General features: G+C 46.2%; 1 protein-coding gene across 5 annotated transcripts in view; it reads right to left on the bottom strand.

Moving 5' to 3' along the window:
- Nucleotides 1–12,689, bottom strand: part of IQCK (IQ motif containing K) — a 1,231,453-nt gene that overhangs the window by 468,128 nt on the left and 750,636 nt on the right. For 3 of the 5 annotated variants that reach the window (XM_069647159.1, XM_069647161.1, XM_069647162.1), the window contains one exon: nt 8,161–8,184. The exons of the other annotated variants lie outside the window; for them this stretch is intronic. In XM_069647159.1, the coding sequence (XP_069503260.1) occupies nt 8,161–8,184 (24 nt within the window). The remainder of the gene's footprint in view (nt 1–8,160; nt 8,185–12,689) is intronic. 5 annotated transcript variants of the gene reach the window in all.

The following is a 12,689-nucleotide window of genomic DNA, read 5'->3' as shown; positions in this document are numbered from 1 at the left end:
ATAAAGAAAATTCAACAACATTTGCCAAAGCAATGGAACATTAGATACAACATTGAAGATATTACCAACATAATAAAAAAACTAAATACATCAAGGGCACCGGGGCCAGATGGCATGTCGAATGCAACATTAAAACAAAATCCAGAAGTTTGGGCACAATTCTGTGGTAAAATTATAGATCTGATTAACCGCACGAAAAAGGTCCCCGAGTCCTGGAAAATAGCAACACTAATCCCAATATACAAACAGGGATCATCAAAAGAACCAAAGAATTATCGACCACTGGCGCTCCTGGATCCGCTAGGGAAATTTTTTGCTAACCTTATACTGACAAGATTAAACATTTGGGCAAAACAAACAAAACATCAAGCAGTGCGCCAAACAGGATTTGTGCGCAATGTCGGAACAAATGTGAATCTCATGATTCTTAATCTGATGAAACAAGAAGCAGAAAGAACAAAAACAAATACAATAGTAGCGTATGTCGACTTGAGCCTTGCCTATGATAAAATCAATAGAGACCTGCTGTGGGAGAAACTAGAACAATGGAGATGCCCTAGTGACATCCTAGAACGAATTAAACTTTTGTATTCCAACACAAAAATACAGGTAAGAATGACAGCGGATGGAATAATAACAAAGCAAATAAACACCTGGCATGGCCTAAAGCAAGGGTGTCCGCTAGCAGCCGCACTGTTCAGTTTGTTTACGTCGGATTTTGAAGAGGCTATAAATACACCAACCATCAATCCACCAAAATTAAATGCGACTGCAGTACCTTGTTTGATCTATGCAGATGATATCATCTTATTAGCAAAAACACCGTGCGGAATACAAAAAGCTCTTAACAAAACCTATGAATACATGGAACAAAATGAACTGACAATAAACACTAAGAAAACAAGAATCATACACCTGACAAAGAAGAATTCAAATGGGAAAAAAACATTCCAATATTACCTCCAGGAAGAGAAACTGATCCAGGTTACAACTTATAAATATCTAGGGATATGGATCAACCAATCTCTGACAGAAGCACCATGGGCAGAACAGCTAAAAGCAAAAACCAGAATGTTAGCCAGACAAGGCCTGTCAATACATAAGAAATTCGGCAAATTTTCGCTTATACCAGCGGTAACCTTTTATAAGAAAAAAGTGACAGCGATCCTTGCATATGGTGCGGAAACTTTGATTAACCATGATAGAACCATATGGATGAAATTGGAAGCGATTTATTGGCGAAAAGTACTAAGTCTACCCCAGAACATGCCTATGATACGGATACGCTATGAATTGGGCCTCCAATCATTAGAATCAATAATCAAATGGAAAATAATAGACTTCTACAGAAAAATGAACAGCGAAGAAAAGATACCGGCATTGGAAATCCTAAGAACTTCAAAAGTACACGTAAACGATGTTACATTGGACAAATGGAAAGAAGCAGCCATGTGTATATGTAACAAAAAAGGAATCACACTGGAGACGTTGACGAAAATGCCTCAAATCGCAAAAAAGAAGCTGAATAGAACCGATTGGATTGAAACTCAAGTGCAGAAAGATCAATATAAAATGACACTCAAATGCGAGGGAGAAGAAAGAGCACTTAATCAACTTCCAAATTACTTAAAATTATATACGGATCGAAGAATTAGAGACATGTTCCTAAGATTCAGACTGAACCTACTGCCAACAAGAAAAGTGCAGGGGAAATGGAGCTAAAATAAAAGTGCAAATAGCGACTGCAGGTTCTGTCAAACAAGAGGGAAAACCGAAACGCTCTATCACCTAACTATGGAATGCGAGGCACTAAACCAAAAGAGACTGCTCTTTAGCGCCAAATACTTTAGTGCCACGGTAGAAATGGAAAAAGAAGAAAGATGGAGTCACATCTTAATAGGAAATAATAGAAAGATGGTCGCAACCATAGTTCACTTCTGGGAAAACATTACGCTGGACAATAGTAACAGTAATGAAGAAGGATAAAAGATAAATGATGTCTGGTGTTTGTTTTTGAAATTTTTTATCAGGAGAATAATGTAAACTGAATGTGAATGATAAATGTAAGGTTTAAGATGTAAACCAAATGCATTTTAAATTAAAAAAATAAAATAAAAAAATAACCGAATATATATTTCTGAAAGTGTGGCCTACTATATCTTCCTCTGAGCGTTGGCTTGTTTATCGCTATTGACTCGTGGCATGATGTATGCATTGCCCTCCTGAACAATGCTGTCTTTCTAGACTGGATACAAACATTGGGCTCTGAAACGTGAACGGCAACCAAAGGCAGCCCTCGAGAGTCCCTGCCCTGCGAATTAGCTATCGGGGAAGCCTTGTGGCGTTAAGTCAGCTCAGAGTCGCAGGATAATGGCGGACTCTGCGTTACTGAAGTGGCAGGTTGCCTGCAGTGACGCTGTCAGCGCCTATCAATGTGCGAGGGGGCATTAGTGTCTGTTAGCAGAGGAAAAGAAGAAAATACCAAAAATATGAGCGAGACGAATTAATGTGGAGGAGGGCTCCCCCACTCTATTCACCAATCCTCATTATAGTTAACAAAGTAATGCGAAGGGTTTAACCGCCACAGTTTCCATATGCCATGTAGACAATGGCCGGTGTCTGCATGCTTTCCTGTCACACTGCGCTTGCAGTAGACACAATATAACGGCATTTATGTTCAAGAGGCAAAAACGCACATAATTGCTGAATGTGTGCACGGCCCCTGTAATAAAAGGAAAAAAATAATCATGTGATCCCTCACCTTTTTAATGGCATGCATGCCTAATGCTCAGTTGCAATTGTGTGTTAAATAGGTTATATTATTAAGTAAGCGGCAAGACGTGATACCCAATCATTACGATGCAATTAGCATATAAAAGAGTGTTAGCTGCCTGAAATAATTGCAGTTTAACAATGATTAATAATATCATCAAAATGCTAATCTCAGTACAGTGAAACTCTCCTGTGGTAGAGAATACCCAATTCACTGAGTACTGTTCAGAAGAGGGCCTTTAAACGGATCTATGTGAAAATGTCGAATTTTTAACTGCAAGGTCGAAAACCTCGAATTTAAAACAACAAATGTGAGGTATTTTAAACGCAGGAGGGAATGCCACCCTGCCCCCACCATTTTAATAAATACCCCAACCCCCATCTATTGTCTTCTCCTAAATTCGTTGTTTTTCATTCTAGGTTTTCTACCTCGCATTAATGGTCTGCAATATTTTGTAGGGTTACCCTTTAAATGACAGTTCATTGACGTGTGCACTCGTTTCACGTTCTTTTCTGGTGCTGTTCGCTATAACGCTTTACCGGAAACATTTGATATACAGTTTTGATTTTCCAAATTGAAATTGGATCTTACCATATCAATCTTATATGTATGGTACACAGAGTTAAAACTTGTCTAAGATTCTAACCCCATGCTGAGGTGCATTATTAATCCCTCAAGTAACACTCCCAAGGGGGGGCTGTTGAGCCACAGACGAATGAAGACGTGAGCCCTGGAAGCTCCGTCCGGGCCGCCGACATCCTGTGGGTTGCATCTTGGGTCCCGGTACAGGAGGAGATATTTCTTTGTGGCATGCGATTCCTGAGAATATCAGCTCTCAGCCGCTGCATCCCCGGTCGTGATCAGCCCAGGAAGACCGATTTGTGCCGTCCCAACGATGCAACAGTCTGCTAAGGGGCGCCATCTTGGGCCTGCAGTGCATCGCTATACAAATGGCTGCAGTGGCAGGGTGTCCTCCCTGCCCGCTGCCCTGCTATAGAAGACTGTAACATGGTGGCAGCGGAACACTGGGGCACCGACACATCTGGACCATCCCCCGGAATGGAGGATCACCTGGCGCAGCCACTCTGACTCCGGCCCCGGAACGGGTGAGCCCAGAGGAGGAAAGAGTGAGACAAAGAGGGTGGGGGGAGCACGAACTGTGCGCACCGGCGGTGACAAAAGAGTCTACTGAGAGCTACAGCCGGGCACAACCCACCAGAACCGGGATACACCCACTAGCTGTTGTAGGGGAGAGCAGCGGCTTAGACCGCTGGGACCGTCTGGCCGGCGGAAGCACGGCCATGTGTGGCGGGGCGTGCGCGGGTAAGCGGGACACCGGCTGGACATGTACAAAGGGCCAAAACTGTACTCCCCTCACATCAGATGGCTTCAGGGCAAAACGGGCTGCATACAGGAGGCCATCGCTGCGCAATACAAAAGGATAGCAATAAAGAAGGAGGATGGTGTGAGGTGACCGTCAGGACGCACACATAGGACTCGGGCTGGAAGCGCTCCAGTAATCACAGGCCAAGTCTGGGATTACCTCATCGGATGTCGACCCGGGGTGCTGCAGCGACATTTACTCTGCCTGGAAGACCTCCTGTGCGGACAACAAGACAAGGTGAGCCCGGCTCAACCACTTATACTGGGAAACGCGCCAGGGAGCACAGATAGAAGGCACAGCATCGGACTAGGGCGCACAAGGTGTTGTGGAGGCGACTCGGCCTACCAGGAGTTAAGGAAGGGCAGCATGTCTACACAGGAGTAGTGAGGCCTCCCCAGGAAGGACAAATACGGAAAGGGGCCCTGGTTGGGCCAAGTTGGGGCCTCAACACAAGGGTGGGGCTGGCCATCCAAGGTCATTTGTGCCGTCCTGAAGGTGAGGCAACGGAAACGCAGAGGGGCCGCCCAGGTGGTGGACTAAGTCCAGGAAAGGAAGCTGCCGAAGCGACTCAAAGTTACGCTGCAGGTGGTAGCCGCTTCAGTTGCCACACGCTGGGGAAGTCATGGTCAAGGACAGAAACAAGAAGTCTGGGCTGCAGTGCAAGATTGACCAATTTATGGTTCTTCAATTATAACATTCCAACATGATGTAAGTGTGTTTAAAATATTCCATATTCTCCATTATCAAAACAAATATGGTACCAGAGAAAGTTACTTGAACTTTCTTGTACATTTAGGGGCCGATTCATTGAACGAACGTGTGCCGAAAATCCCAGCGCAAGCAGGCGCAAGGAGGCGCAAGCGTGAGAAAGCAAGCGCACGCATACGATTCAAGGAAGGCGCTGCGCTACTTTCCCACTGGTTGTGCACCAAATCCGTGCATGGCGCACGCTGGCGCACACGTCTCCAAACAGCGTGCGCTAAGCGCACAGCGAAAGCGCACATAGCGCAGCGCACACAACAAAAGTAGGCGGAACAGGGGGCGTAACACGCGGAATGGGGAATAACGCGTGAAAAAGAAGGCGTAACGGGGGAAGTACTGCTGGGAAGTACACGGAACGCCCACACGCACGCGAACCACATGTATTCATGGAATCGAATAGGGCAAACACGCGCACGGGCAAAGACACGCACAGGCCTAAACATGTCCGCCACACGAAGGCAGGCGGTAGCGTCCCTGCGCATTACAAAAGTGTGCACAAATAAAAAGCATGTATATACTGAGTGGGGTACGTGTATTACTGGGGTTCGCGGGTAGTTTCACACGCGAAAGGGCCCTGTGCGAGTGGGGTACGTGTATTCCTGGGGTTCGCGTGAAGTTTTACACTCGAAAGGGCCCTGTGCGAGTGGGGTATGTGTATTCCTGGGGTTCGCAGGAAGTTTTACACGCGAAAGGGCCCTGTGCGAGTGGGGTACGTGTATTCCTGGGGTTCGCGTGAAGTTTTACACGCGAAAGGGCCCTGTGCGAGTGGGGTATGTGTATTCCTGGGGTTCGCGTGAAGTTTTACAAGCGAAAGGGCCCTGTGCGAGTGGGGTACGTGTATTCCTGGGGTTCGCGTGAAGTTTTACATGCGAAAGGGCCCTGTGCGAGTGGGGTACGTGTATTCCTGGGGTTCGCGTGAAGTTTTACATGCGAAAGGGCCCTGTGCGAGTGGGGTACGTGTATTCCTGGGGTTCGTGTGAAGTTTTACACGCAAAAGGGCCCTGTGCGAGTGGGGTACGTGTGCGAGTGGGGTACGTGTATTCCTGGGGTTCGCGTGAAGTTTTACACGCGAAAGGGCAATGCCCGTGCGCGATACGTCACAGACGCACTTACGTGCTAAGGGCCTTTGGTCCAAAGAAATCGCGTACGTGTGCTGACGCTCTTACGCGCTAAGGGCCTTTCCTCGAATTACATGCTGACGTGCAATTTTTTCACGTGCCAAATCACTCCGTATCAAGCTGGCCACACGTACACACAAGGAAGACCACGTTCCTGCCCTGAAGGCCATTTTCCTGCCCCCCAGAACCCCAAGCACGCTCCCACCTGCCATCTGCTGCTGCCTGACTGTCTGCTGCCCACGTGCCCTGCTATTTGGTGCCTGCACATCAGCCATCTGCAGGGGTCCAGTTGCTGTGTCCACCCCTGCTGGAACAGAAGCCTCCCGACTGGGATACCATCGCTCCACAGCCCAGCCCCAGGACCCATTTGCCCACCCACTCCTGCCTCTGGGGTTGCCATGTCGGGCACATCTCCATCTGGCACCACTGGCAACCCCCAGCCAGAGAGGCAGAGGGCCACTAGCTTCACTGCCACCCGAAGTTGGTGTCCTGGTGGAGCATGTCCTGGGGCATTATGATGCCCTCTTCGGAACATCACGCGCCAACAAGGAAGGACGGGAGAGGATCTGGGACGACGTAGTGGTTGCCATCAACGCGGAGGGGGTGGCAACCCGCGACATCAAGCACATCAAGAAGCGCTGGGAGGACTTCAGGTCCAGGACCCTCCACAAGGCCCGGCGCCTCGCGGAGGGGGGCCGGGCACGCATGAGTAACATCCAGATGATGGTCCTGGAACGCATAGGCCCAGCGCTCCACGGCCAGATCCTTCAGAGGCAGACCCGTCTGGAGTTGAGCGGTAAGTGGCCAAGCATTGCTGTGTGAGACAGGGCATGTTGCAGTGTGCTGGTAGTCTGATGCTTGCCTGTATGTGTGACATAGGCCATATATGGATGTGTGTGTGCAGGGACATCATGGTCATGCATGTGAGACCAGTTATGTGTGAACCACATGGTTCGTGCCATGTGTTTTAATGCAACATGGGGAGCTCTATGCGGAATGCACACATAAATGCATGGCTGTCTCTGTTCCTGGACATGGAGGGGGTGAGGAATGGGTGCTGATGTCATGTACATGTATGGTGCACATGTGTGTGTGTGCCTGAGAAGTGTGTGTGCGACTTTGAAACGCCATGGATGCATGTGACTTTGAAGGCAACATCTTGGTTTACAGGGGCCCTTCTACATGGATGTTGATGTTGATTGCAGGCGCCCTGACTGTTTCTGCATGTGTGTTGTGTGCATTCACCCATGTGTTGTGGAATGACAGGATGGAAGTGACATTTGACAGTGCCACTCATGTGTTATTGCTTCCTGTCTAGGGTATTTTGTACTGCACCCTGATGCGTGTGTCCTATGTCTCCCTCTACGCAGCGTTAAGTGAAGAAGAGGGTGGAGACGGCGCTGTGGAGCCAAGCGGCGGGGATGCCTCCACTGGGCGGCGTCTGCCACAACGGCTGTGGAGGAAGGGCCGGGTGAGGCCCCACAGGGGCTTCCAATGGCGGAAGATGGTGTGGAGACATCCAGGTTGGTGGTCTCCACAGAGGAGTAGGAGGAGCCCGCTACTGAGCTGCACATGGGGCCTGGTGGGGGTAGTACCACTCTGTAATGAAGTAGACATGGAAGTCCATGTTATATGTGATATAACATATATAGCTCTCACCTAAAGGTAACATATGCATCGTAACTTCTAATTTCCATAGGATATAATCAGTCTAGTGGGGTAGTGAAGGTGTCCTTCAGAGAGTTAAGGGTATTACACCAAAAAATGCCTGCCGTAGCAGCGCGTTGGGCATAAAATGCATGTCACAAATTTCCATTGCAATTACTAGGTTAGGAGCAAGATCACTTGAACGAACTGTGCATCTCATTAGCTAGTGTCTCATAAGCTATAACATGTGCACTATTAGCACAAATACTGCGGGTCACGGATTTCCATTCTAAATTAGAAGAAAAGTCACTTGAACAATTCGTACATCTCAGTAGCTAATGTCTCATAAGGAATACCATGAGCACTTATACCAGAAAAGCAGCGGGCAGGAACCTCAGTTCCTCTCATTTCGCTGCTCTTATCTGCACCCATCATGGATCATGCAATGTTAATTTCATAAATAGTATAGCGCCTACCTTTATCAGTTCCAGAACAGCCAACTGAAAAGACAAACACACGTCTTGCTTAGATATAAACATTTACAGTTGTCATAGCGACATCGCGCATGCGGAGATGCATGCAGGTTGCGGTTAGCAGCCATCTTGGTATGGTATGCATCACCCTATTTTCAACCAGTAGCTCTTTGCGGATAGCCATTCCTAATTATGTATATAGTGGACATCCGGAGCTCAGGGCATGAAGCTGAACAAATGGCTTAGTGCGCCCCCTCTGTGTTATGGTGCTAGTCCGTATTAAAGAACCCACTGGAGCTAGGCAACCACTCATACGGGCAGAGGCCATCTCAAATTCGGGATGACCCCCATGGTAAAGATGGTCATTGAATATAAATCAAATTTAAACAGAAAATACATTTTCCTTACACAGGACATGTTCACAATACAAAGGGATTTTCTTTTTATAGTGGGAATCCAGAAATATCACAGTGGTGATGAAATCCCTGACTTGTCTGCATCTGTGTCATGTTCTTCAACACACCTGAGTTTGCTGCATTCTTCTGGGAAGTAAATGCACTCAAAGGCTTTGGGCTTTTGTTCTCAGCCTTGTTTTTCTTAACTGTCAAGCAGTGGCTGGAAGAAAATATTTAATCTACACTATTGACTTTAAAGGTGAAATCGGGCCTCAGACATTATTGCAATCCAAAAGTCACTTTCACAAAGTTATTCAGCAGATGCATTTCTTTGTGTTCTGTATTTACGGAGTGCCCTCAACAAAAAGCAAAACTCCTTCGCACAATGCCTCTTTCGTTCTGTATGAAAGCTTTCTGTCATCAGTTTATGCTCGGCCATTATCCTTTGTGCCAAAGCTCTTTACAGTTTCTAAAGTAATCATAAGTAACCATACGTTTGCCATTGTTAAATAAGCATACCATGGCAACCTCACACATCCCAGAGGGGCCAGTGGCCATCCCCCGACCCCCCCAAGATCTAGAAAGTGGCCACTGGGCCTGGCCTTATTAGCTTCTTTCAATATAAATATTGCAGCCATTGTTATTTCCTTATGTTTGGTGGGGTCCTGTGAATCCTGAGCTGCAGAAATGTGGTAAATGGATATATTGCACTCCTCTTTGAGTCCCGCTGATCCTAGAGAGAGTGAAGGTGGGCCCCAGACGGGTGGAATATGGCAAATACGAAAAGAAAATGCTAGGGTGTTATTTTGCTGGCAGGCTATGGCCAGTCGACACTTTGGCTGCCAGTGGCCACTTGCCATGGCCTCGGGACTTGGGAAGTTGATGCAATGATCAGTTCAGGAGACCAGGGACATGGCAGAAGGACATGCCCAGCAATGCTGAACTCTGGCCCTGGCCACATGTCTTGTTCAGTACCCTCTATGGGTAGCTTGGGGACACACAGCATGGTTGAAGGCCATGCCTTAGGCAAAGGGACCACTGGGCAAGGCCAGTGCTCACTATGGGTGTTTGGGGGAATAAGGTATAGCCGAAGGCTACGTACTAATCAAATTTACCATTGAATATGGCAGCAGGACACAGGCAATGACACTACGCATGGCTTTGAGGGAAATGGAACATTCCCTGTAGCAAAGTCGCTGTGAAAAGTGCATGTCAATGGCTGAGTTATGGTTATTGACAATTGCTGTAGCAGAGTAAAGATTGCTTTAGAATCCATAAACGTCAAATTGTTTGGGGTTAATTGTTTTGCGTTGCAGCCATAGACAACACGGATGTCAGGCGAAGGTACATGTAGATATGCAATCACAACATTGAAGCATGGTGGTTAATGCACAATTTACAAATTACAAATCCGAGACCTCTATGACAAAGCAAGCCACCACAAACCTATAACCACAGCGAGGCACCTGCCACTGTGTGTAGCCACACATCGATCTATCCAGTCAACAATTGTCTAACACTACAGGCTTTCCTGCCGTGATCAAACCCAACATGAATTGTCAACAAGAGAGTGTCTGCCGAATAGGGAGCATACTACCAAAAGAGCTTAATGCACAACCACATCTGCAGTAAAACACTGAACCACAATAGTCACGAAACACTGCAACCACAAACATCCGCCGAAACAAGAAGGACAAGGAAACAAGAATGGAAACAGAACAAGAAAGACAAATGAAACTTCATCCCTTTCTAACAACAGGAACTACCTATCAGAGTTCGCAACACCTCAAAATCACCAACATCCGCCACCAAACGAACTTAGATATGGACAAAGATGAGAACAAAGACATCATACATCTCCTGCTACCTCTCTACCTACAATACTACTACACCAAAAAACAAAAAACCCAGGACCTTCTAGAGCAGATCCCCCAGACCATCAAACCATCCACCACAATGCACAGAACCCAGCAACGTGGAAAACAGCTTTGGAAAGACACCTATAATAACCAGAGGTAATCGCAAATCCCTAATCATACACACCCCTTACATAACCAGAAATTAGAAAAAGGACCACAAGGACAGCTAAACACCCCACTACAAAGAATCATAGCAGAGAAATCAATCGTGCGACTCAATGGATCTCCTCAATGAAGGGGCAGAAGATTCAGCCGCACACCCAGCTAAAAAAGAGGCTCATCCAAGAGAGAGCCGAAGAATCGATGGTCACCACCCTAACCGAAATGCGAGAAATGACACGTAAAGCACAAGACAAGTCGAACACATTGCACTGCAACCTACTCAAAGTACGATATATGGCAAAGTACAAAACTGAAATGTACGACTTCTAAAGCGAAAGCAGAACAGACACGCTCTTTCTCACAGCATCATGGCTATCTGACAAGTACAAAGTAATTGCCTGTGAAGCCATACCTGACAACTACATACAAATACACTCTAACAGAGAAAAGAGAAGAGGAGGACCAATCGCCCTAGCACACAAAAATACCATCTGCTCAACAACCCGCCCCTCAAAATCACTCCTAGTCAATCTCAAGCTCAACGACCAATCCAACCTACTGTTCCTTCTTATCTACAGACCGCCCACCTACAACAATAACCTCACCCTAAATTTCACTGACGTCATAGCCAACCCCTCTACAAACCATGACAACTTAATTGTTCGGGGCTACTTCAACATTTGTTTTGAAAGAGAAAATGGCACTGATACAAATGTGTAGCCTTATTGGAAACCCTTCACTTCAAACACATATTAAACAGTCCCACCCACAGAGCTGGGCACACTTTAGATGCACTCTTCTGCAGAGATGGAGTCTTGACCGCTGCCCCACCGGTACCAATCATACGTAGCAACCATCATATTCATCGTCAAAATCTCAAGCCGCATGATGTCCACAAACATAAAACTCCCGGCAACAAACAAAAGAAACTGGAAAAGACTTGCCTGGAAACCCTAACAGATATATTGCAATCTACCAAACCCAACACCACCAAGCTGAATAGAATGACACTTGACTCAGTGGATGAGAAGCTCCACACCTGGATCACAGACACGCTAGATCAATTAGCTCTTCAGACCCACTCTAAAGAAAATCACAGCGAGATGGTTCACAGAATAACTGAGGGAACTCAAAAAAACAAATTGTAAACTGGAAAAATGATGGAGAAGACACTACAACCAATTAGACATAATCAACTACCAATGACAAATACGAATATACAAATCTGCAGTCTTGAGAGCCAAAAAAGGTTACTAGGCCGCAAGAATCCAATTTGCAATAAACCCACAAAAAGAAATATTCAAAATCAGGGAAATAAGAAAAACAACTGCTTGCAACAACTGCACCGTACAATCGCAATCCCTATGTGACAATCTAAGAGCAAAAATAGAAGCACTACAATGGACCACTGATGCAGGCAAGAATGACCACAAACACTGTCCCAGAAACCAGCAATCCATCAACCACTACAATACTCGATCGATTTGAACTCATAAGCAGGGGAAAGTTTGGGCAAACTAATAAAAGACACCAACACTGCCAGATCTCTCATTGACCCCTGCCCCCTAGGTATCTACAACTTCTAAAACAAAACACCAGTCTTATACTTCGGACTACTAATGAATCTATCCCTAAACATAGGAATAGTAGCAAAATCCTTAAAATCAGCATATATCAAACCCCTCCTAAATGATGAGATGGAAAATACAGGAGACCCTACTAACTGTAGACCTTTATCAAATCTAACATACCCAGCGAAAATCCTAGAGAACCACATCTACAAAGAACTACTCAATCATGTAGAAAGCAACAGAATACTTGACCAATCCCAAGTCGGTTTGAGACCCATGAGAGGAACTGAATCAGCACTCCTCTCCATATGGGACGACCTAATAATAAACGCGGACAACAGAACCCAATCGGCTCTCATGTTACAGGACATATCAGCCGGCTTTAACACAATCAGACACACAACGCTAACAAAGAGACTGAAGTAATGCAGCATTAAAAGCTCTGCACTACAATGGCTGACATCTTTCTTCCCCAACCAAACCGAAAGAACATACCTACCGCCATTTACATCAAACAATAAAAATATCACCTGTGGTGTCACACA

The sequence above is a fragment of the Ambystoma mexicanum genome, chromosome 2q, assembly GCF_040938575.1.
Source record: "Ambystoma mexicanum isolate Mex_15411 chromosome 2q, UKY_AmexF1_1, whole genome shotgun sequence".
Taxonomy (NCBI): Eukaryota; Metazoa; Chordata; class Amphibia; order Caudata; family Ambystomatidae; genus Ambystoma; species Ambystoma mexicanum.
The sequence above is the reverse complement of the archived record's forward strand: the minus strand, read 5'-3'. Positions and strand labels throughout refer to the sequence as shown.